We start from the raw sequence: 23569 nt of genomic DNA, 5'->3' as shown, positions 1-23569 counted from the left end.
GTGTGGGCAGTGAAACATTTCTCCTGCTATATTGGTGGACAGAGGATCATTGTTGAGACACAACACCAGCCAGTAACGTTTCTGAACAGCCAACGCATCAGAGATGGTGTGGTGACAAACTCACGTGTTGCTACATGGCTCATGGCACTTCAAAGTTTTAACCTAGACATCCGCTACGGTCAAAATAAGAAGTCACACTTGGGCACTGATTTGGCAATCTGCCAAGAATGTACACAGGATGTACCAGCCGCCCAACAGCCGGTTGTGAGTAAACCCTCAGCTGCTGAGGACCCAAATCACCACTTCTTTGATGGCAATATCTGTAAAGATATGGCGACATTGTATGTGGATGGATGCTCATTCCACCACGAGAGAATCTGCAAAGCAGGTGTTGGAGGAGTTCTCCTCCAAGACCTGGAACAGGTCACATTTGGCTATAAATTGGGCTCTCAGTCTTCTCAGTACGCTGAGATAGCTGCAATCCTAATAGGCCTACAGATGGCAGTGGAACGCTCCATCCAGACGCTAGTCATCTGCACTGACTCTAACTATGCTCGATTGAGTTTCTTGTGTCATCTCGCTCTGTGGAAACAGAACGGTTTTCTCACAAGCAACAAAAAGGTGGTAAAACACAAAGAGCTTTTCATGACATGTGATCACTTGGTGACATCACATGATCTACAGATCTTCTGGAAGAAAGTTCCAGGACACTCCAGAGTCCCAGGCGATGAGAAGTACTATAATGACCTTGCAGACTCCCTAGCCAAGGAAGGAGCCGTTGACGGACCCACGTGGTCCTTTAACCCCTCCTGGCTACTCAACACTCAGTCGTCACAAGCTACAACTGAGGTAATGGCAGTCACACGTGCACAAGCTGCGCTAAACCTGCTGATAACACAGTTTCTGTGCGCCCAATGTTGACTGACCCAGACATCATCCAACTTCAGAAGTTGGATCCTGCAATTAACTCGATGATGCTGTATCTGACTGACCCAGACAAATACACTCCATCGAAAGACGAGCTGGATTCCAATCCAGACCTCAAAGTCCTCTTTCAGCTGCGAAAACAGCTAAAACTACTTAAAGGCATCCTAACTTTCGCTCATGGACGGACGTCCTCACCTGTGTTCGTGGTCCCCCATGACCACAGGGGGGTGATGTTAGTCCATGCACATGACCTTCCGTCCGCAGGACATAAGGGTGACAATGCCACGCTGAAAGCATTAAAACAGATTGCTTATTGGCCTGGAATGAAAAAGGATGTCAAGGACTACATAAAAGGGTGCCTGATCTGTGGCCAGTTTCAACCATCCAGACCACTTCACAGAGCACCACTGCATAGTAGAGGCATTGCATTTCCATGGTCGGACCTCCAGATTGACTGGGTCGGACCACTCACTAAAACCTCTAGAGGAAATAAATATTTTCTCACGGTAACCTGCGCGTTTACCAAATGGGTAGAATGTCTACCAGCCCCTAATGACACAGCACAAACCACTGCTATGTTGTTAATGAATCATGTATTTTCAAGGTTTGGACTTCCCCTTAGGGTGAACTCAGACCAAGGTACACACTTCACAGGTGAAGTAATGAAGGAACTGTGGAAGACGCTAGGCGTCAAAGCCAACTTCCATATTGGCTACCACCCACAGGCTTCAGGCCAGGTTGAGAGAGCAAACAGGACTGTGGTGAGTATTTTGAAAAAATACGTAGCCGCAAACCACAAGGACTGGGACGTGAAACTCCCTCTGGTCCTCATGGCCATAAGGGCCACTCCACACACGTCGACTGGCATCGCTCCTTTCGAGATGATGACGGGTCGACAAATGACTCTCCCTCTACACCTGTTGTACCAACCAGGCGATGCTGCCATGGCAACAGCCTACACCACACAACAATACATGAAAGACTTGGAAAGACACCTTAAAAACACTTTTGCTTTCGCACAGAAAAACCTGGAAAAATCAGCTGAAGGACGCAAAGCGTACTACGACCAAAAGGCCTCTCACGAGGAACTCCAAGTGGGAGACAGGGTCTGGTACTACACGTTTGCACCCAAAACTGGGAGAAGAGAGTCCGGGACCGGAACTCTCGCCCGTAAGCTGATGCCCAGATGGACTGGACCCCATCTGATAATCGACAAACTGTCTCCAATTATCTACCAGATAAAAATCAGTAAAGGCCAAAAAGAGCCAACTGTTAAATGGGTACATCGAAACCAGGTTAAACAACACAAGGCGTGCAATAACTCCTCAGGAGACAAAGATCTCACAAAATCTGACCTCGTGGGAACAAGGGTCATCCAAGCAGAAGATAACTAATGGATAAGAAACTTAACCATAGTTTAAATTCACAGGACCTACCCTTGACCGTTACGAAGCTAAGACCTATCTCTTTGTGTTTCCATAGGACAATGATGATACCACTGCTGGTAATCTTCACCCTCTTGGGTGCCACCCAAGAAGAGCAAGCCGAGATCGTAACCCTTGGGCCCACCTCGGGCATCGCTCTGCGGGACCAGCAGGGACTGCTCATCACAGATTGCCGCCTATACACTCGAAAGGTCTTCGTCCGCTTCGACCCCCAAACCGTGGTCCAACAACACATTAACATTAAAAATGAGTGGTTAAACAGGCCATGGTACACAGTATCCCTAGAGGGTGCTAAAGCAGAGATCTAACACATCCTAAAACAACTGCATAAATTTACTTACACTCAACAAGAGTTGGGCGGAATAAGTACAAGGCAAAAGCGCGGCATCGGCGGACTTTTGCTTGCTGCATCGTCACTAGGATCACTGTTCAGCCTAGGGTTGTCCGCATACAACACTGTCAGTATAACGTCCCTAAAACAACATGTGTATGAAGTAGAGAGCGAGGTCCCAAAGATCCGAGCGCAAATGAACCTTCAACTAACACAATTGACACAGGTGACTAAAACCGTAAAGGATACTGTTCTAGTGCTGAATACTCACACCCAAGAGATCAAAGCCCTCGTAATAGCGGTAAATGAGTTAGCCCTTAAGGTTGAAGCGGATTACGCTGTCGCACACCTAATGGATAGGATTTTTGCTGACATGCTTAGAGATATCAGTTCGTCGGTAGATACACTAGCCACCGGTAGGATCCCACCGTATCTAGTCTCTCTACAGATGGTGAACGACATCCTCAGCTCCGCCACGCACGAAAAAGTTACGCAAACACAGGCACACCTGGCTTACACTCTCGGTAGCGCAATCCCAATCTACGTCAATCACAAAACATTTGAAATGGCGTTCATTATCAACCTACCGATAATTCCCTCAAACGGCATATATAGACTCAGGGACGTCGTAAATGTTGGCAATTGGCACGGCGAAAACCATGTTCAAATTGACACACCAAGGATGGTTGCGTACCACGACGACAACCCCTCCGTTTACCTAGCTCCAAACCTGCAGATGTGTGTTCTCACTCGGGAGATACACTATCTGTGCCCGAGCAAACCGTTTATGTGGAATAAAACCGCGGGCATATGCGGATTAACACCTATTCCGGAAAATTCTAAGTGCTCGACGACCGTAACGCCTCGACACCTGGCTAAAGATGCAAAAGCGGAAATAATTGGCTCTCGTTGGCTAGTGAACGCTCCTCAAAGACAGGCGATCATAGCCTACGATCAACCCGGGGCAAATAGACCTTTGGCGTTACCGGACAAAACGATGTGGATCAGTGTTCCCCAGGGAACAACCATACACATTGGTGATTTGACGCTCTATCACCTCGATCCGGAACGATGGGACGCGACTCACGATGACTCAGAGTACCTAGGAAATATGTCTATAGACATAGATCCAGAGACTCTGGGAAGGATCCGTTTTGAAGGCACCCAAGTCGTCGACGTGGAACCAATAAACCAAGTTCTCAAGTCCCTCAGGTCCACAACTAAGAACCCGATCCAACCAATTAACTATGCGTGGTCGAGCGCGGACACATTAATCATAGCCCTGCTAATGACGATAACCCTCGTATTGTGTGGGATACTCGCATCCCTGTCCCGGGGCCAAACGTCACTCCGAGTCGACGTGGATCGCCATGCAGCGCACCTCGATATGATTATGCCTCGCGTAAGCGGGTCCGCAAAGAAGCCACTCACACGGGACAACGTGACTGAAACTGACAACCAGGGTGAGGAGGAGCAGTGAAACGATGTTTCTAGATGCTTAGTCACTACTCTTGTCGGTGTTGAAACGTTGTTTAGTTGATTTTGGTTGTTTCTGAGGTAAGAATGAATCTTGTGTGTAGTAAGTTAGAGACTAAGAAGCCTTTGACCATGCCAACATGCAGTTCATTCATTAAATTGCAATCTTTGCGGAGTCAATGTATATTATTGCTACTTTAAGTACCATAATCTACATTGGTCTCACATCGCTTAAGCCGAACCTACTCGAACAATTCTATTCGGGGGGGATAGCTAATTCTTTTTGATAAGTCTCGCCATAGACTTCCAAAACATTTATGGGGAAACCAAACACCCAATCTCAAGTCGTTCGTCTAAAAGACAACAGACATTTGAACCAAACTATATTTTGCCATGTAAAGCTAACTTAACCCAAGTTAGAAATGGAAAAGTAGTTTGGAACCCTTTTCTATAGGCTTAAACCCCTGTAGTTACCCCTTTTCAGCATGCTCCACCCCTTAACTGGTAGTCGTAGCTGTTCCCAACCATAATAGCTTACACACCAGGTGCATATAGTTTAAGGCCTTATGTAAAATCCCCTTCATAAGCCCACCTTAAACCACATAATTGCATGACACATTGAACCAGAACGGCACGGGCTGGACGTCGCTGGAGACAACCTTCGCTGGAGGCGACCTGCAATCCTGACGTTGGTCTCCACTCTTCATCCGGTGGCCGCTTCTTCAGTTCAATCCAAGGGTACCCCTCTGTATGCTGATTAATCAACACTTCCAATCGTTGTGGATTTACCATTGTGGATTATATGACTTTTTCCAGTGGATTACAGACTCTGTTTCCAAGGGGTTAAAGCATTGCTACAATGGAATTATCGAGACGATATGGAATTATAATCAACACAATGGAATTACCAAGAACATTGTGGGATTACCTTGACTTTTGTTTTCCTTGCTGGATTACTTTTGACTTTTGTTTTCCTTGCTGGATTACTCTTGACTCTTGTTTCTTTGCTGGATTACATCAAGCTTCAAGGACGATCGACGACGTAAGTCCATAGTTGGAATTCATCTCCATGGACAGGTGATGATTTCCAAAGGGGGGACTGTAGTGGACTAAGCCTACGTCGAAACCCAGTCTAAGGTCAAAACTCTTGACCTTTAGAACCTTGTGGGACAGAAGCTGTCATTTCATGTATTTGAATACATAGATACAGGTTCACCCATCCTGAGACTTTCTTTCTTGAAGATTCAAGTGAAAAGAACACTCTCTTTTTATTATCATTACTATCTTACAAATGTTGATAATCAAAGTGTCTTAGTTCAAACCATTTTAGATGTTGCAGTGAACTAATCAATTTTATTAACTGAGTAATGATTTTTATTCTCATGTTAAAAGCTGTTGCAGAGTAATTATGCATTTTTCTGATTTCTGCTTTTGAATGAGCAAGTGTGTGCGTTTACAAGGTTACAGTCAAACGAAAAACAAGTTGTTATGTTAAAACTGTCATGTTTTAGAATCCTCTCAGACGTAAATAGAGATGTTTTGCACCTGTTTCTTAAACACGCCAAAACAGAACCCTCTCGGCCTGTGAGAACATTTCTGAGCTGTCCCATAACAATTCTCGCTGTGTCTAACCTCTTACGTCACAAAAACACACCCCTTCTGGTCGTTTCTGACCAATGAAAAATCCCAAAAAGTGAACCGGGAAAGAGTCTTTAAAATGTCAGTACTTCCTGGTCTAGTCAGTTCTGTGGGAGTTCTGTAAACTACACGAGAGCTAAAGTTCTGATGGAGTGCTGTTGGAGTTCCTGACATGACAACGAAGCTCTTCCGAGTTCCATGGGATTATAACATTTTCCACTGAGGTGAATGTGTGTCGAACAGAGCCTCGCCACTACTTCTGACGGGCTACAGCCATTCTAAGGAGACGCTGCACCGGTAGCGTTAACGGAACACCATATCTGCTGATTATCATCAGAGAGGTAATGGGTCAAGTTTCCTACCAAGCGTACCGAGGCGAGCTGGGCTTCTGATGGAGAGTGTCGGTTCTGGTAACATTCAATTTCCCTCAAACCCCATCCTTAACTCCCTCTAAACTTCTTCCCATCTTTAAACTTTTCTATCAAGTAGAAATTCTTCCAGATATTTAGAAATGTCTGTGTAAAATGCTCACCCACATTCATGTGGGCAAAAGATCATAGTTGTACAGTTTTATAAATGTCTGTGGTGCAGCAACGGAAAAATCATGGCCGTATGATTTTTCCTGATTGATTGCTTATGTTGTTATTTTCATAATTTGCCAAATTAATGTAAATGTTTGATGTTAAATTTGATTCTGTAAATAAATGACCGCATTCATTTTGATGGGTCAAATTTAAATGACGTCTCACGTTTGCATTTCCTTAAATTCAATGCACGTTTTATTCAGTCCAGAAAAATGAGGAATCCGCGTTAAATGATGAATACATCCCAGCATCTGTTCATCTACATCTGCTGTAATTTAGTGATTCTTAACAGGTGGGTTTCAGACCTGATTTCAGTGGTTGAGGGCCTTTATCTGGTGTCATTTTCTAATATCTCCACACTGAATGAAAAATCTATAAAACTGAGAAGTGAAAACTCCCCTTGATTTGGGTCAAAACTTGACATTAAGGTTCTAATGCCAGAAAAGTGACCACTGGTACAGCTATTAAGAAATAAATAGTTATTCAACCTAAGCAATAAATTACATTTAGGAGGCTTTTTTTTTTCTTATTTTTAATCACAGTTATAATTGGATTGGATAATGACGAACAAAGCTGTCTGACAGCATCTCACATTTTGACTGTATTGTGTTGGGTAAAAATAATTTTATCATTCAATGATTCCATGTTTTTTAGTATTTTGTTTTAAATAACACTGTTCCTTCTGTCTAAGAGACATCTAGATTACATCATGACAACCAAATACCCTCCACAGTATTATCAAGTCACAAATCACCACTGAAGGCATCAGCCATTAAAATATGTTTTCTATTTACTGTATGTTTGCCAAACATGCAGCTCCCTGGTGATAAGAAAATCCACAAATTTGAGATAATCAATATACTGATATGTAAAAAGTTGCCTGAGTTTGATTTGATGACAATTGTTGCATGAAGAGGCCTCTCCTCACCTCTGACCCAGCGGTCACCTTTCATAACCTCCCTGAACTGGTTTCAGGGAAGAAAGAAAAACAGATTCATAAAGTTGATTTCTTTCATTTGATGATGACATGTTTTGAACATGGCATAATCAAATTTATCAATATGTTTTTCTTCTTCAAAAGTTTAAAAGAAATGTATAAGCATTTTTTTTTCAGTCTATAAGTAATTAAGTGTCCAGGATAATGAATGAATAGGAATAATCAATCATTATCATGAGGAACTTTGAAGGAATCCATTTCAGGGTGGTTATGAAAGGTGACTTCTGGGTCAGAGGTCATGGCCAGAATAGTTTTATTCATGCGACACTATTTTTTTTTTTCAGGGTGTCTATGAGCCTTAAAACTCCCAAAACAGAGCTTTTTAAATGAAGCTCCTACCATTTATTACATCATAATGTACAATATTTAAACTTCTTCTCCATTTTTTATAAAACAAAAAATCTGTCATTTGTGTTGCATTGATTGCTATTTAAAAACTGCTGTTAAATTGAACACAGCCAATCATTTTATTTTCCACAGTACGAGTCTCTAATGTAGGAGTAACTCCACCAACAGCAGACCTGGTTGAGTTCAACAGTTCTGTCCGTCTGTCCTGCTCCTCCTCTGGATCTTCTCTCTCCTTCCTCTGGATGAACAGCAGCTCTGAGCTTACAGACAGTGACAGAGTTCAGATCACTGATGGAGGATCCACTCTGACTATAATCAGTGTGACCCGATATGACCAGGGACCATACAGCTGTCGTGTGTCTAATCCTATCAATGCTGAAACCAGTGAACCAGTAAACCTCTCCATTAGTTGTGAGTTGTTAACCACATGTTCATTTTTGAATTAAAAAGGCATGCAAAAATCTATAACAATATTTTATGAATACATTTATTTTAAAACAGGGTTCAGAATAGAAAATAAAATGTTAGAATTCCTTTTTAGTCATAGCAAAATGTGTACAACAAAATTATAAAGCTGCATTTGATGCATAAAACAAATAAAATTGCAATTTTTTTTCTCCATGTATGTTTCTGTCCACTCAGACGGCCCAGAAAATATACAATCAAATGCATCTCCATCAAAAGATCACTATGAAGAAGGATCAGACATCACTCTGAGCTGCTCAGCTGAGTCTGAACCTTCTGCTGATTTTAAATGGCTTCTGGATGGAAACCTGCTGCCTGATTCTGGACCAGAACTCAGACTGATGAACGTTCAGATGAGTCAGAGTGGAAACTACACCTGTCAGGCCTTTAACAGCAAAACTCTGAGATATCAAACATCTCAACCTTCTGCTGTCTCTGTGCTTGGTAAGTGTGAAAAAATTGTGTTTGCATGAAAAAAATTCAGTTTCAGAGATATCTGCTATAATTTAGTGATTCTTAACAGGTGGGTTTCAGACCTGATTTCAGTGGGTCTAGGGCCTTTGCCTGGTGTCATATTCTACTATCTCCTCACTGAATGAAAAATCTATAAAACTGAGAAGTGGGAACATTTCCTGGATTTGGGTCACAACTTGACATTAAGGGGTAAAGACTGGTTCTGAAGCCATAGTTATGAATCACTGTTACAGTGATTAATACAAATTATAGTTGACCAGCCTAGGCAATAAATTACATTTAGGAGGCTTTTTTTCTTATTTTTATCATGTGTTTTAGTATTTTGTTTTATATAGCACTGTTCCTTCTGTCTAAGAGACAACTAGACTTATATCATGGCAGCCAAATACCCTCCACCGTGTTAACAAGTCACTAGATAACACTGAAAGCATCACTCGTTATAATATGGTTTTCCCTTCATGATTGCCAAATAAGCAGCTCCCTGGTGATAAGAAAGTGTTCATATTTGATCTAATCAATATACTGATATGTAAAAAGTTATTTGAGTTTGATTTGATTACTATTGAGGCCTCTCCTCATCATGACCTCTGACCCAGCGGTCACCTTTCATAAGCACCCTGAACTGAACTGGTTGCAGAGAAGAAAGAAATGCAGATTCATAAAGTTGACTTCTTTAATTTGATGACGTGTTTTGACCATGCCATCATCAAATTTATGAAGATGCTTTTCTTCTTCAAAACTTTAAAAGAAATGTATAAGCATTTTTTTTTTCAATTTGTAAGTGATTAAGTGTCCAGGATAATGGATGGATAGAAATAATCAGTCATTATTCAGGTCATGCGTAACTTTGAAGGAACCCACTTCAGGGTGGTTATGAAAGGAGACCTGTGGGTCAGAGCTCATGGTCAAGATAGTCTTATTCATGCTACACTATGTTTTTTTTTCAGGGAGTTGATGAGCCCTAAAACTTGAAAAACAGAGCTTTTAAATGAAGCTCCAACCATTGATTACATCATTATGTATAAGTTTTAAACTGTCATTTGTGTTGCATTGATTGCTATTTAAAAACTGTTGTTAAATTGAACACAACCAACCATTTTATTTTCCACAGCACGAGTCTCTAATGTAAGAGTAACTCCACCAACAGCAGACCTGGTTGAGTTCAACAGTTCTGTCCGTCTGTCCTGCTCCTCGTCTGGATCTTCTCTCTCCTTCCTCTGGATGAACAGCAGCTCTGAGCTTACAGACAGTGACAGAGTTCAGATCACTGATGGAGGATCCACTCTGACTATAATCAGTGTGACCCGATATGACCAGGGACCATACAGCTGCCGTGTGTCTAATCCTATCAATGCTGAAACCAGTGAACCAGTAAACCTCTCCATTAGTTGTGAGTTGTTAACCAACGTGCTCATTTTTTAATTAAAAGGGATGCAAAAATCTAAGTTAAGATTACTGTCAAATTTTTCTGAAAGATTTTCATTTGTTTCTGGATAATATAAACAATCTTTTATGAATACTTTTTTTTTTCATTAAAACAGGGTTCTGAATAAAAAAATATATATATATATATTTTTTTGTCATTGCAAAATGTGTACAACAAAATTATAAAGCTCCATTTGATGCATAAAACAAATAAAATTGTACTTTTTCTCCATGTATGTTTCTGTCCACTCAGACGGACCAGAACCTATACAAACAAATGTGTCTCCATCAAAAGTTCACTATGAAGAAGGATCAGACATCACTCTGAGCTGCTCAGCTGAGTCTAAACCTTCTGCTGATTTTAAATGGCTTCTGGATGGAGACCTGCTGCCTGATTCTGGACCAGAACTCAGACTGATGAACGTTCAGACGAGTCAGAGTGGAAACTACACCTGTCAGGCCTTTAACAGCAAAACTCTGAGATATCAGACATCTCAACCTTTATCAGTGTCTGTGCTTGGTAAGTCTGAAAATACTTTTAAAATAAGATATTTCTTTAAAAAAACAGGCCAACATTTCCACCAGACAAAATGCTGTTTTTTTTTTTTTTTTAACAGAAACACATTTAGGGCACTTATGGCAGGTTTACTGGTTAAAAGAAGACGCCCAGGTTTTGTAAAATAAATAGATAGTTTCTAAGAGACATTGGTAAAAACAATAACTGAGAGAGGAAGACCCAACTTATGGATTTTTAACAAGTTAATACAGGAAAAACGTTTAGCAGAAATTAGACAATTCCAAGCACCTGAACATGTCTAACCTAAGATTGTAAGACAATGTCTTTGAAACAAGATTATATACTGGCCACCAGCAGCCTCGTCTACACTGGAAGGTTGTATCACTTGAAGGAGAGCAAGACTTTACATCAAACTATGAAACGACATGCAGAATTCTACACGTGACAATTCTAGTAAACTAAGGGCTTCTCAGAAGACCTACAATTGGATCAGATGTGTTTGAATAAGTTGCAGTGTTACCTCATAACGATAATGTTAAAGATTTTAATATAAGCCGGGTATTTTCCTATTAGCATGTTTTTTATATTTATGAGATAAAGTATTGACATATCAAGTGCCCCCCACCTTCTCTGGTTGTTGAGAATTAAAGCTAAAATATTAATTGTGGCTTTCTAAAGAAATGCAAATACTCTAAGCCATTGACACATTTAGTTAATTAGTACCTCCATATTTCCTTCAGGGTGGAAAAAGACAGTTGATGTACCTATACGTGAAGCGGGGAGACAGGACTCTACGAATTATTATCGGCCTAGATCAATCTGACCTGTATTATCAAAACTGATAAAAAAAACTGTTGTAACACAATTGACCAATTATTTAGAAGCTAATCAGCTCCTCCACCCATTACAATTTGGTTTTAGATCCGGGTACTCTACCGAGATCGCCAATTGCTGCTTGGTGGAGAATATAAAGAAGTTTCTTGACCAGGGAAAGGTGGTTGGGGCAGTATTTTTAGACCTTAGAAAAGCATTCAGCACAGTAAGTCAAAGTTGGCTACTATCTAAAATAGCATCTTTTAAAATTTCAGAGCAGTGGGCTGGTTTACTAACTTCATATCTCCAAGACAGGCAGCAATGTGTCAAAGTGGCTCAAGAAAAAATCTTCATTTTAAAACATCAAAAGGGAACTCCCACAGGGCTCTACATTAGGGCCACTGTTATTCAGTCTCTATAAATGACCTACCTGTCGAATGCAATGGTGTAAATTGTCAGCTTTACACAGATGATGCAGTATTTTATACACCAAGACACAGCAACAGGCAGCAGATATCCTGTCTGCCTGGATGGAGGAAGTGAACCGTTGGTTATTCAATAATGAGTTAGTAATCAATTGAAGTTAAACAATGTCAATGTGCTTTTCCATTAGAAAACACGTACAACAAAATTTTCAAATGTATTTACAGGGTGACATTAAAAATGTAACAGAAATCTAATATATTGGATTATTTTTAGACCCACATCTAAAATTTGAGAATCATATTAACATTTCTAAAAAAGTAAAATGAAATTTGTTTCAAATTAATAAGACCTTATATTTCTGTACAGACTGCTCTTTGGTATATGCATCCCATGATATTCTCTCATATCTCATTTTATGACCTCATGAGCCAAAGCTACTACAATGGCTTTTAAACCAATGGCCTCATTGTATAACAATAAAAGTAATGGACAAAAAGCCAACAAGATCACATCACTGTCTAATCCTGGACAAAAATAACTTAATGAGTTTTGAAAGCTTTTGTAATGTATGTTTTCTTTAGTTAATTTTTAAGTGTATCAGTAAGTTAGCTCCTGATCCATTGAGCTCATTTATACAGAAGCAAAACAGTTACAGTCACTAGAGGATCATTAGAACAGAATTACATAACTCCCATATGTAGAACCTCATTTGATCAGACCACTTTTTCATATAAAAACACACAACATTATGGAACTTATTGCCTCCACATGTAAACACTACACCTGAACTAAAAAAAAGTTTGTTTACATGACTAAATCATGGCTATAGGAAAATCAAAGATGTGATCATTTTTAATACTGGGATTTAATGGATAAGGTATTTGTGGGAGTGTATGTATAAGTGAGTTAGTATTATATTTGCAATTTTTTGTATGTTAGTTGAATGTGTGAGGATAGGGAGGTATTGTAATGGGTCTGTAAGGATCAGCACAAAACCTGACAAAAATATATTTAAAAATGTTTATTTTACAAAGGCGGCGTCTGGTGGATTCGGGCCTCGGTTCTGGTCCAATCTATAAAGACAGACAGGTTAGTGACTGCAAAGAGATTCTGAGGGCTGAGAGAGGATGTGTGCACGTCACTAACCTTCTGGGGCAGGAGTTGGGCTGAGGCAGGAAACAATCCAGGGACGTAGCAGGGGTCGAGATCCAGGACCAGTGTGAGCAGGCAAAAAGATCCAAAAAGGAGAATCCGTGGTCGTTGTCAAAGAGGGGAGCAAGGTCGTACCGTGTAAGCTGCAGGCGTGGTATCCAGACAAGGGCAAGACAAGGCGAGGAGTCGAGAACAAAGCTGTGGTCATGAACAAAGAAACTGTGGACGAGGACTGCTGGATAATTTACTTGCTGTGAGGCTTTCAATAATCTGGCACCTTGCTGTGGCAAGAGTTGAGTTTATAAGGGCTGGCAACAGGTGTAGCGCATAAGCACTGATTACTGTGAGCAGGGAGGATCAAGCAGGCAGGCTGCACAGGGTTGATTGACAGGCAGCTAGAAATGACAGAGGGGAACTGGCCAGAGTAGAGCATAAACCCAAAGCTGATCAGAGGAGCAGAACATGATAAATGTGTGGCAGAGGTCCAAACATGACAGGTATTGAGGATGTGCTATGATATTTATGTAAATTTGGGGATTTCAAGGTTATTTTAGAATTTGTAGAGAGGAAAACATTTTGTATTTTTCCAAGAAAGTTCAATCTGGTCCTCTGGACATGTCCAGAGGACCAGATTGAACTTTCTTGGATTTTTCTACCTGGATTATTGAGCATGCATCAGGATATTTTGTATTTTTATTGTACCTAGATTTGTAAATTGTTCGTATTTTAATGTATAATTTTTATTATATGAATTTGGAGGTTGTTAGGTTGATTACATGAATATGTAGGCAGGAATACGTAGGTATTCTTACTGTATTTTGATTGATAAATTTTATGCATTTTAATGGGTAGAAATGCCCAAACAGGGACTGGAGTTGCGAATGAGCTATAGCTACATACTCTTTGTGCAACACATCAGTCACAGACTTGTTCTGTTCTATGTTTGTGTGCAACGTCCCTGTCAAATAAACTAATAATAATAATAATAATAATAATAATAATAAAGTCAGCAGGAGTGTTTAACAGAAGCTGCCATGTTGGTATTTTGGAACAAGCGTCTGCACCATAGTGATGTTTTAAGTCCTGTCTACTCCCGTACACAGAATCATGGAGTTGCATGACCTTTTTTAACTTTAAAAAACTGAATGTAGTAGGATCATGAATATTTATCCATATTTATCTATAGGGCAACAAGATAGGAACATGTGAATCTACAAGAGAAACATTATCTGAGGTGTTTGTTTTTTTTTTTTTTTTTTTTTAAACAAGTTTTTGTTTAGGGCAGCACGGTGGCGCAACTGGTAGAGCTGCTTCCTCTCAGCGAGCAGGTCCCTGGTTCAAATCCAGGTCCGAGGCCTTTGTGGAGTTTGCATGTTCTCTCTGTGCATGCGTGGGTTTTCTCCGGGTATTCCGGTTTCCTCCCACAGACCAAAAACATGCATGTTAGGCTGATTTGGTGACTCTAAATTGTCCCTAGGTGTGAGTGAGAGAGTGAATGGTTGTTTGTCTCGTTTGTCTCTATGTGTCCCTGTGATGGACTGGAGACCTGTCCAGGGTGTACCCCGCCCCTCGCAAAGTGAATGCTGGACATGGGCACCGGCGACCTCCGTAACCCAAAATGGAAGAAGCGAGTAAAAGGTAATGGATGGATGGATGGAAGTTTTTGTTTACATGGAGGGCGTGGGACTTAAAAATTTTACAGGAACCTGTCTTTAACTTCAAGGTTCTGGTCTGAAGTTTACCTATAAACAGTCTTTGGAATTATTATTTCTTTTTTTTTTTTTTACTTCAGTTTGGGTTAGGGCCCCCACCCTAATCTTGAAAAAAAAAAAGAAGACTGCCGTCTCACGATCAATAAATCATTTCAGGCAGCTATACATTTAAGCAATATGATACAAAACCCAGAAAGCATCTTCTTATTATTTTCATCTGATCCCTCTTCAGTGGTCTCCATAGCGAGTCATCCTCCTCCACCTCACTCTGTCCTCTGCATCCTCTGTCCTCACTCCAACTACTTCCATGCCCTCTCTAACTGCATCCATATATCTCCTGTTTGTCTTTTTCCTGGCAGCTGCATTTCTAACATCCTTCTACCAATATACCCACTGTCCCTCCTCTGGACATGTCCAAACCATCTCAGTCTGGTCTCTCTAACTTTATCTCCCAGCCATTTCATTCAACAGGAACTGGACCTCTGATTATCTTGTTTCTATTATTCTAAAAAATGTATAGTATGTATTTTTATAGCTAAAACCATATGTCCCCCTCATCAATCTTACGGTGGTTTAGCTCTCTGTTCACCTTTATAAACAACACAGAGATGTATGGAAAGCTGTCTGGGGACTAAAACAGTGAAGTTAGCAATAATAAATATTTCCTTTCACAGCTTCTTCTTAGTGAAGTGGTAAGCAACTCCATCAGCCACGTGGGAAAACAGATTGATTGACATGTTCAAAATTATTATTATTTTTTTTACCATGGACGTGTACTTGATCATGATTTCTTACCTATAAACTCTCAGTGGACAATGATTTTTAAAATGAGGGTTAGAAGTATTTTTAAAACTAAAAACTGGACTTGTTTGTCATTCGGCTGCTACCCTCTTTGAGCGTTGCCACAATGAGCGAACATGTACAAACATTTGACAGTTGTTCTCTTCCTCACACAACTTGTTCTCAAACCCGCAGCTTCGGGAATATGAGATCATGGAACTGACCACTGAGCTACTGCAGCCTTAAAACTAAAAAATAAAATCTCTTAGATCTTCTAATCTGGCCATCGTGCCACAAAATCAATGATGCCCACTTAAACGTATGCTGCCAAATTGTTTGATTGTAGAAAACACACTAAATGTAACATGAATTTGTTAGCTGTGTCAACTTAAATCATTAATTATTACACATGGAGGTAAAACATTCTCAACTTTTCTATTGCTTTGCATTACAGAACTTTTTCTTTCTCTGCATTTACATGTAAAAATGTCTCATTGTTTTGATCCACAGCACGTATTTCCAATGTTGTGGTGAAATCAGACACTACAGATCTGGTTGAGTCCAAGAGCTCTCTCAGTCTTTTCTGCTCCTCTGCTGGATCCTCTCCCATTTTCCTCTGGATGAACAGCAGCTCCGACATTACGACTAGTGACAGAGTTCAGATCGACACGACTGATGGAGGATCCAATCTGACTATAGTTAATGTGACCCGATACGACCATGGATCATTCAGCTGTCACGTTTCCAATTATGTCAGTTCTGACAACAGTGGTCCAGTAAACATTTTCATCAGCTGTGAGTTTCTGTCTAAATAAGTCATAATAGTCTTGCTCTAAATGCATACAATTCAAACCTCATTGACAAAGTTAATGTTTAAACTCTGTTTCTTTATAAGACAGCTGCACATTTTCCAGATGCTAAAATTACTTTCAGGTGATGTTTCTTTAAATGTGCCATACATTACAGATGGTCCAGAACAAGTTAAACTGACTATATCACCACATGGAGAAACATTTGAAGAAGGCTCAGACATCCTTCTGTCCTGCTCAGCTGACTCCAGACCAGATGCCATGTTTCAGTGGTTTTTTAATCAAGGCTCACTGCCTGATATTGGACCAGAGCTGAGTCTAAAACATGTTACAATTAAACAAAGTGGAGACTACAGCTGTCAGGCCTTTAACAACAAGACTCAGACATATGAAGAATCTCAATCCGCAGTGATCTATGTTCATGGTGGGTTTAATTATTTATTTATTTATTGCAAATGTTTGCAGATATGATTAAATCCTTTGTAACCAAAGATAAGATACACGTGGCCTCCTGAATTTTAAGGACATTGAATGGAACTTCTTTGATTTTGGACCATTTTGCTGCCTTTCCTTTCATTTTGTTTGATTTTCAGCTCACTGCAAAACTCCTTCACTTCTCTGTCACAGATCTTGCAATATAATCAGTATAATTCTGGAGGCAGCAGACGAATGTTTTGGGGTAACAACTCAATACATGCCTCCTGCTTGGTGCCAATAATATATTTGTAATGATTTGGGAGACGAAATGGAGAATATCAAAGTGGAAATGCCAATATTGCCTTTTGGAGTTGATAAAGAACAAAATAATAAGTTAATGTTGGAACCCTTTCATGTTTTTCTCCAGAGCAACTAAAAATGTCACAGATTAAAGCGACTTTTGTCTTCTTAACTGATCAGACCTCCAATAATGAGCCTCTTTTACAAATATTGTAAACATATAATTTTTGTTTCTTTGTTTTTAGGACCCAGCTCAGGAGTATCTGCAGGCATCATCGCTGCAGTTGTAATTGTGTGTTTAATATTTGTTGCTGGACTTGGTGTGGGGTATTACATCTACAAAAAAAAGTAAGTAAAATATATTAATTAATTCAACCTTTATTTGTACAGGTTAATTCCAGGTTAATGGTAAATAAAATGGTATTAAAAAAAATAACAAAAAAAACAGCTAGGTTGTCAAGAAATGTAGAAATTTAAAAATGAGAGCATGTCTGCATTGCATATAAGCAGGCTTCACTTTTTCCTAATCATTATTAGTCATTTTAATTTGGGACAGATATTTTTAGATACTCCTAAAGTAAAACTAAAAAATGTTTAAAAATTAAACAAAACATCTACAGTATGCAGAATTGGCAAATAGTGCATCTTTTGCATCAGTTTAATTCTCCTCAGCTTTGTTGTGCTTATTATTTTCCAGAGCAAATAATACAGTAGGTCCCATGTTTTACTGTATTATTGAAAACAGGTAACTGGTTATATCTCTCTCTAGAAATTAAAACTATTCTAGTATGTTTGCTTGAAATTTGAAGTCATAAAGAATGTAATGGTTTAATTCATGCTCATGAGATACCATATTTTTTGGACTATAACGCGCACCTGATTATAAGGCGCAATATCTGTGAACAGGTCTGTTATCATACATAACGCGCACCGGATTATAAGGCGTATTAAGCAAAACAAAACAGATAAGACAAACTTTATTCAACTTGTTCCCAATAACCACATAAAATCAGTTCAAGGTCAGTAAGCACAGCCAGAATTAATACATAAGTCGCACCTGATTATAAAAGTCACTGTTGATATGTGTGTGTGTGTGTGTGTGTGTGGGGGGGGGGGGGGGGGGAGTAATACTAACAAAATGAAAATTGTGCTAAAATGTAAATGTTCTTTGTCTATTTTTTTTTTGGTCTGTTAGAAAATGTTTTACTAAAGTTTTGTCATAAAAATGTACATTTCTAATAATTTTTGTCAACAGAATATCTGGAAAAAATTCCTCCAGTTCTACCACAGTAGGTAAGTGTGTTATTGAGTTCCATGTGTTGGTTATTATCTACCCTTTTGATTTAACTAAGTGTTTTTATATTTTAAAGGTGCTAAGAAGCAAGATAACACAGCAGATGCCAGTGAGGTAAAAAGCCATCTTTGTCTTTACATTTAACAAGAGATAATCATGTGCTACAGTTTGTGTTGATGAGAATATGTTCAAGTCTCTAAAAGATGTGTTTTCTGTGCATGATCCTAAACATTTTGAATTTTCCAATTTATATTCAACTCAAATACAAAATAATAATAATTCTTAGATCCCCTTGGGTAAAAGTACTTTATTCAAAGCAGAATTTAAATTAACAATTATTTTTCTATTTCTTTTTATCAATATTTTTCGGGGGAAAATGTATTAAAAGGCTTTCTAACAGAACTCAAGAGTTTTTTTGAAAAAAGCATCTACACCCCTAATGTTTTTCTTTTGCAGGAGCTGCACTATGCAGACCTTAAGTTTTTAAAGAGCAAGAAACGAAGGAACGTGAAGTCAGAAGATACTACAACAGAGTACGCTAAAATCAAAGTGAACACTGGACCCCCAGCATCATTTTCCTTTAAAAATCAGGTAAAGAGAAAACAGGAGGCTTGACTGAATCAGATCGGGTTGGGCAGGACATCGATCTTTGTGCGTCCTTATCAGTTTATTAAATCATTCACACATCATTAATCAGCATCTTGTCTAATTAAACCTCAACATGTGACAAAACTGTGGATCAAACCTTTGATGTTCTGACAAAAAAGGCCATAAATTAATATAAATTCAATTCAACATTTATTTATACAGGTTAGTCTCATTGAGCCTCGAGGAGTCATTTACAAGAGAGACCTGTTTTAAACAAAGAGCATAGATAACAACAGTAAACAATCATAAAGAAAAAGCATATTAAATGAAAAGTAAATGAAAGGAACGATTGTAAAAAAAAAAAACGAAACAAAACCAGCTACATTATGAAGCGATGTAAAATACTAAAAACAGGAACATGTCTACGTTGATTTTTGCCATTAGCTTAGCAGTTGTTTAAAGACACTGAGAGGTCAAGGCCGAGAGCTTCAGATCTTTTTCCAAGGTGTTGTTTTTCCGCCAGATGCCCTTCCTGACACAACCACTGACCACCGAGCTACCACAGCCATCTCTGTGGCGCAGAGAGCTGCATTATAGAGCACACGGGGAAGCAGATGGTGGGGGTTAAGGGCCTTGTTCAAGGGCCAAGAGTGGGGCAAATGAGGGTGGAGACGTGTGGGGTTTTCACATTTCTCATCCACATTTTGATGTTGTCGGTCTGGGGAGTTGACTTTCCTATCACAGTGCTCCCTTCTCTAACCTCTGCGCCACCAGTAAATAATCTTCCAATAATCTTGTATTATATATAAGAGAGCTGAGTCAAAAGGCGAAGATCTCAATTTACCGATCGATCTACGTTCCTACCCTCTTCTATGGTCATGAGCTTTGGGTTGTGACCGAAAGAACGAGATCTCGGATACAAGCGGCCGAAATGAGTTTTCTCCGCAGGGTGTCTGGGCTTTCCCTTAGAGATGGGGTGAGAAGCTCAATCATCCGGGAGGGACTCAGAGTAGAGCCGCTGTTTCTCCACGTCGAGAGGAGCCAGTTGAGGTGGCTCGGGCATCTGTTTAGGATGCCTCCTGGACGCTTCCCTGGTGAGGTGTTCCGGACACGTCCCACCGGGAGGAGGCCCAAAGGAAGACCCAGGACACCCTGGAGGGACTATGTTTCTCAGGTGGCCTGGGAACGCCTCGGGATTCCCCCGGAGGAGCTGGCCCAAGTGGCTGGGGAGAGGGAAGTCTGGGCCTCCCTACTTAAGCTGTTACCCCCGCGACCCGACCCCGGTTAAGCGGAAGAAAATGGATGGATAGATAATCTTGTATTATTTTATTGATGCTATAAAATATTGAGTACTGGCTATTGTGTGAGCAGATTCCCAAAGGTGCCCTCCTCCCCAGCTACCTCTATGTCAAGAGTTAACTAGAGTTTTTGAACATCACTCTGATTTGGACTTTGACCAGTAAAAATGGACCAACATGATCTGGACATGTTGGACAGTAAATGTTTGTCTCAGCCACCCTGAACAAAATTATTTGTCATTTTATTTGTGGCTATTAGACAAAACTTGTTTAACTTTTCCCCACTATCTTTTTCTGCAGGAGCTGAACCCTGCAGACCTCAGCCTTCCTAAGGACAATAGAAGCAGGCCAGCTCAGGTGCAGTTTGAAGATTTTTCGTCAAACTACGCTCAGATCAGAGTGAACAACAGACCTGAAGCATCCTCTTCCATTAATAATCAGGTAAACAGAAAACGGGAAGTTTGACTGAAGCAGTTCAGGTTGGGCAGGACAGCGATCTTTTTGCCTCCTTATCAGTTTATTAAATTATCCACACATCAGTAATCAGCATCTTGTCTAATTAAACCTCAACATGTGACAAAACTGTGGATCAAACCTTTGATGTTCTGACTAAAAACATGATAAATGAATATAAATCTATGTATATGTACATGGAAACATGATCAAACTTTCAAGTGAGCAAGATATGAAATATTCAGAGGTTATGCATTTTCTTTAACTTAAAATCAAATAAAAAAACAGTTTTGCACAATAATAATTTGTGCAATACTATTTCACAATAAAAAATGCTGACAAAATATTGTCAGTATATAAAAGTTCTTGTCCTATATTGCTAATAGTTCTGGCCGATAGTCATTCAGACCAGTCACTGTAGAGCTCTTTTGGATTGGGACGATGGTGGCAGTCTTCAGGCAGGTGGGAATTGTTGCCAGGGTGAGGGAGGAGTTAATGATGTCGCAGAGCTGATCGGCACAGTCTTTCAGCACCTTCCCCGAGATGTTGTCTGAGCCGGTTTCTTTGTGAAGATTAATCCTCCTGATAGCACTCCTTACTTCAGCTGAGGTCACGCTGAGACACATCTTTTTCCAGTGGTGAGGTGAGTCTGGTGCTGGGTGGTCTGTTCGTGTCTTCAAAGCATGCGTAAAACTTGCTGAGGGCATCAGGCAGTGATGAGTCCCTAGGGCATTGTGCACCTCTGCCTTTATAATCTATTTAAGGCCCCTCTACATGCTCTGTGGGTCTTGTGAGGTGAAATGACCCTGGATCCTCTGTGCATATGTGTCTTTGGCCCTCTTAATACCAGCAACCAGCTCTTTCCTTCTCCTTCTCAGCTCCTGTGAGTTGCCAGACCTGAAGGCAGTGTCCCTGGCTTCCAGTAGGGTGCAAACCTCTTCATTCAGCTAGGGCTTCTGTTTTGGGTAGCTCTTAATATTTCTGCTTGTGGTGACGTCATCAGCACATTTGCTAATGTATCCCTGGACTGAGGATGTGTATTCCTCCAGGTCTAGTTCCCCATCATTTACAGCTGCTTCACTGAAGACCTGCCAGTCTGTGCATGCAAAACAGTCTTTCAGTATGGAGTCACTATTCTTCACCCAACTTTTGACTTTCCTTTGTAATGGTCTGGAGCATCTCAGCAGGGAGAGGTAAGCAGGGGCCAGAAAGATGGAGATGGTCAGAGAGTTCTAGGTGGGGGCGGGGTGTGGCTTTGTATGCGTCTCGTACGTTGGTGCAAAGTGTAAACGTGGTCGAGCATGTTATTTCCTCGTGTAGGAATGGTCACATGCTGATAAAATCTTGGCAGGGAGTCTTTCATATTTACGTGGTTAAAGTCACCAGCCACCACGTAAAATGCCTCAGGGTGTTAGTTTTGTAGCAAGCTAATAATGTCATGCAGCTCCAGCAGGGCGTCTGTAGCATTAGCATCCAGGGCTATGTAAACAGCTATTATAAACACCGCCATAAACTTGCGGGGTAAATAATGTGGTAGTCGCTTCACTGTTAGCTGCTCCAACGCCTTGGAGCAAGAGTTGTTTATCAGTGTACAGTTTGTGCACCAACTTTTACAGGAAGTGTTAATTTATTAACCCTGTCTTGTTATTTTATATTCTGAGACATCTGTGGAAAATAAAAGAAACATAAGGTATAACACCATCAGTATTTGTAAGACTAAAATACAGTGTTACACAATACAAGAAATTATGACACATATTGACACATAAAAAATGAGTGATCAGTTAATAATCTTCCAATAAATTTGTATTATTTTATGATGCTATAAAATATTTGGTGCTGGCTATAGTGTGAACCGATTCACAAAGACACCCTCCTCCCCAGCTACCCCTCTGTCAAAAGTTTAGAGCTTTAGAACAGTACTCTGCTTTGGACTTTGACCAGTAAAAATGGACCAACATGATCTGGAAATGTTGGACAGTAAATGTTTGTCTCAAGACACCCTGAACAAAATCATTTGTCATTTTATTTGTGGCTATTAGACAAAATGATGAACTTTTCCTCACAATCTTTCTTCTGCAGGAGCTGAACTCTGCAGACCTCAACCTTCCTAAGGACGATAGAAGCAGGCCAGCTCAGGTGCAGTTTGAAGATACTTCGTCAAACTACGCTCAGATCAGAGTGAACAACAGACCTCCAGCATCCTCTTCCATTAAAAATCAGGTAAACAGAAAACAGGAGGTTGCACAGGACAGCGATCTTTGTGCTTCCATATCATTTTATTAAATTATTCACACATCAGTAATCGGCATCTTGTCCAAATAGTCCTCAATATGTGACAAAACTATGGATCAAACTTTTGATGTTCTGACAAAAAGGCATCATAAATGAATATAAATCTAAGTATATGTACATGGAAACACAATCAAACCTTCAAGTGAGCAAGACATAAAATATTCAGAGGTTATGTATTTTCTTTAAATTCAAATCAAAGAAAAACACGGTTTTGCACAATGGTATTTTGTGCATTACTGTATCAAAATTTAAAAAAGGCTGACAAAATGTTGTCAGCTGATACAAGTTCATGTCTTATATCTTTAAAAAAAATTGCTTCAACTTCTAAATCTGAAACACATAAATATTTGCTGGAATTTGTTATGTGTCAGAGCGTTGATACCCCTGTCATCTCTTGAAAAAAGCACATTTTTGACATTTATTTAGATGTCACTAAAATCATGACAGTGAAAAATTGGGCTTGTAAAAAAACAAAGTCTCTCCTTTAAGATTTAAATTATTTTCACAAGCTGTAACAATGATATTTACTCTACATTTTATACTCATGAATGGACAAGAAGTGTTAATTTATTAACCCTATAAATATATATATATATATATATATA

The 23569-nt window shown here is 39.8% G+C and overlaps 1 protein-coding gene across 1 annotated transcript in view; it reads left to right on the top strand.

The window, feature by feature from the left end:
- LOC119409688 (carcinoembryonic antigen-related cell adhesion molecule 5-like) overlaps positions 1-23569 on the top strand; it is a gene marked incomplete at its 5' end in the record, with an annotated part of 33437 nt that overhangs the window by 7409 nt on the left and 2459 nt on the right. Inside the window, 10 exons of the mRNA XM_037676589.1 lie at positions 7879-8157; positions 8389-8655; positions 16021-16305; positions 16477-16743; positions 17282-17384; positions 18316-18329; positions 18407-18444; positions 18787-18921; positions 20517-20657; positions 22752-22892. Of these exons, the coding sequence (XP_037532517.1) occupies positions 7879-8157; positions 8389-8655; positions 16021-16305; positions 16477-16743; positions 17282-17384; positions 18316-18329; positions 18407-18444; positions 18787-18921; positions 20517-20657; positions 22752-22892 (1670 nt within the window). The remainder of the gene's footprint in view (positions 1-7878; positions 8158-8388; positions 8656-16020; positions 16306-16476; positions 16744-17281; positions 17385-18315; positions 18330-18406; positions 18445-18786; positions 18922-20516; positions 20658-22751; positions 22893-23569) is intronic.

This window comes from Nematolebias whitei, chromosome 5, assembly GCF_014905685.2.
Source record: "Nematolebias whitei isolate Nwh7 chromosome 5, NemWhi1, whole genome shotgun sequence".
Taxonomy (NCBI): Eukaryota; Metazoa; Chordata; class Actinopteri; order Cyprinodontiformes; family Rivulidae; genus Nematolebias; species Nematolebias whitei.
Note: the sequence above shows the minus strand (reverse complement) of the source record. Positions and strands in the feature narration are given on the sequence as shown.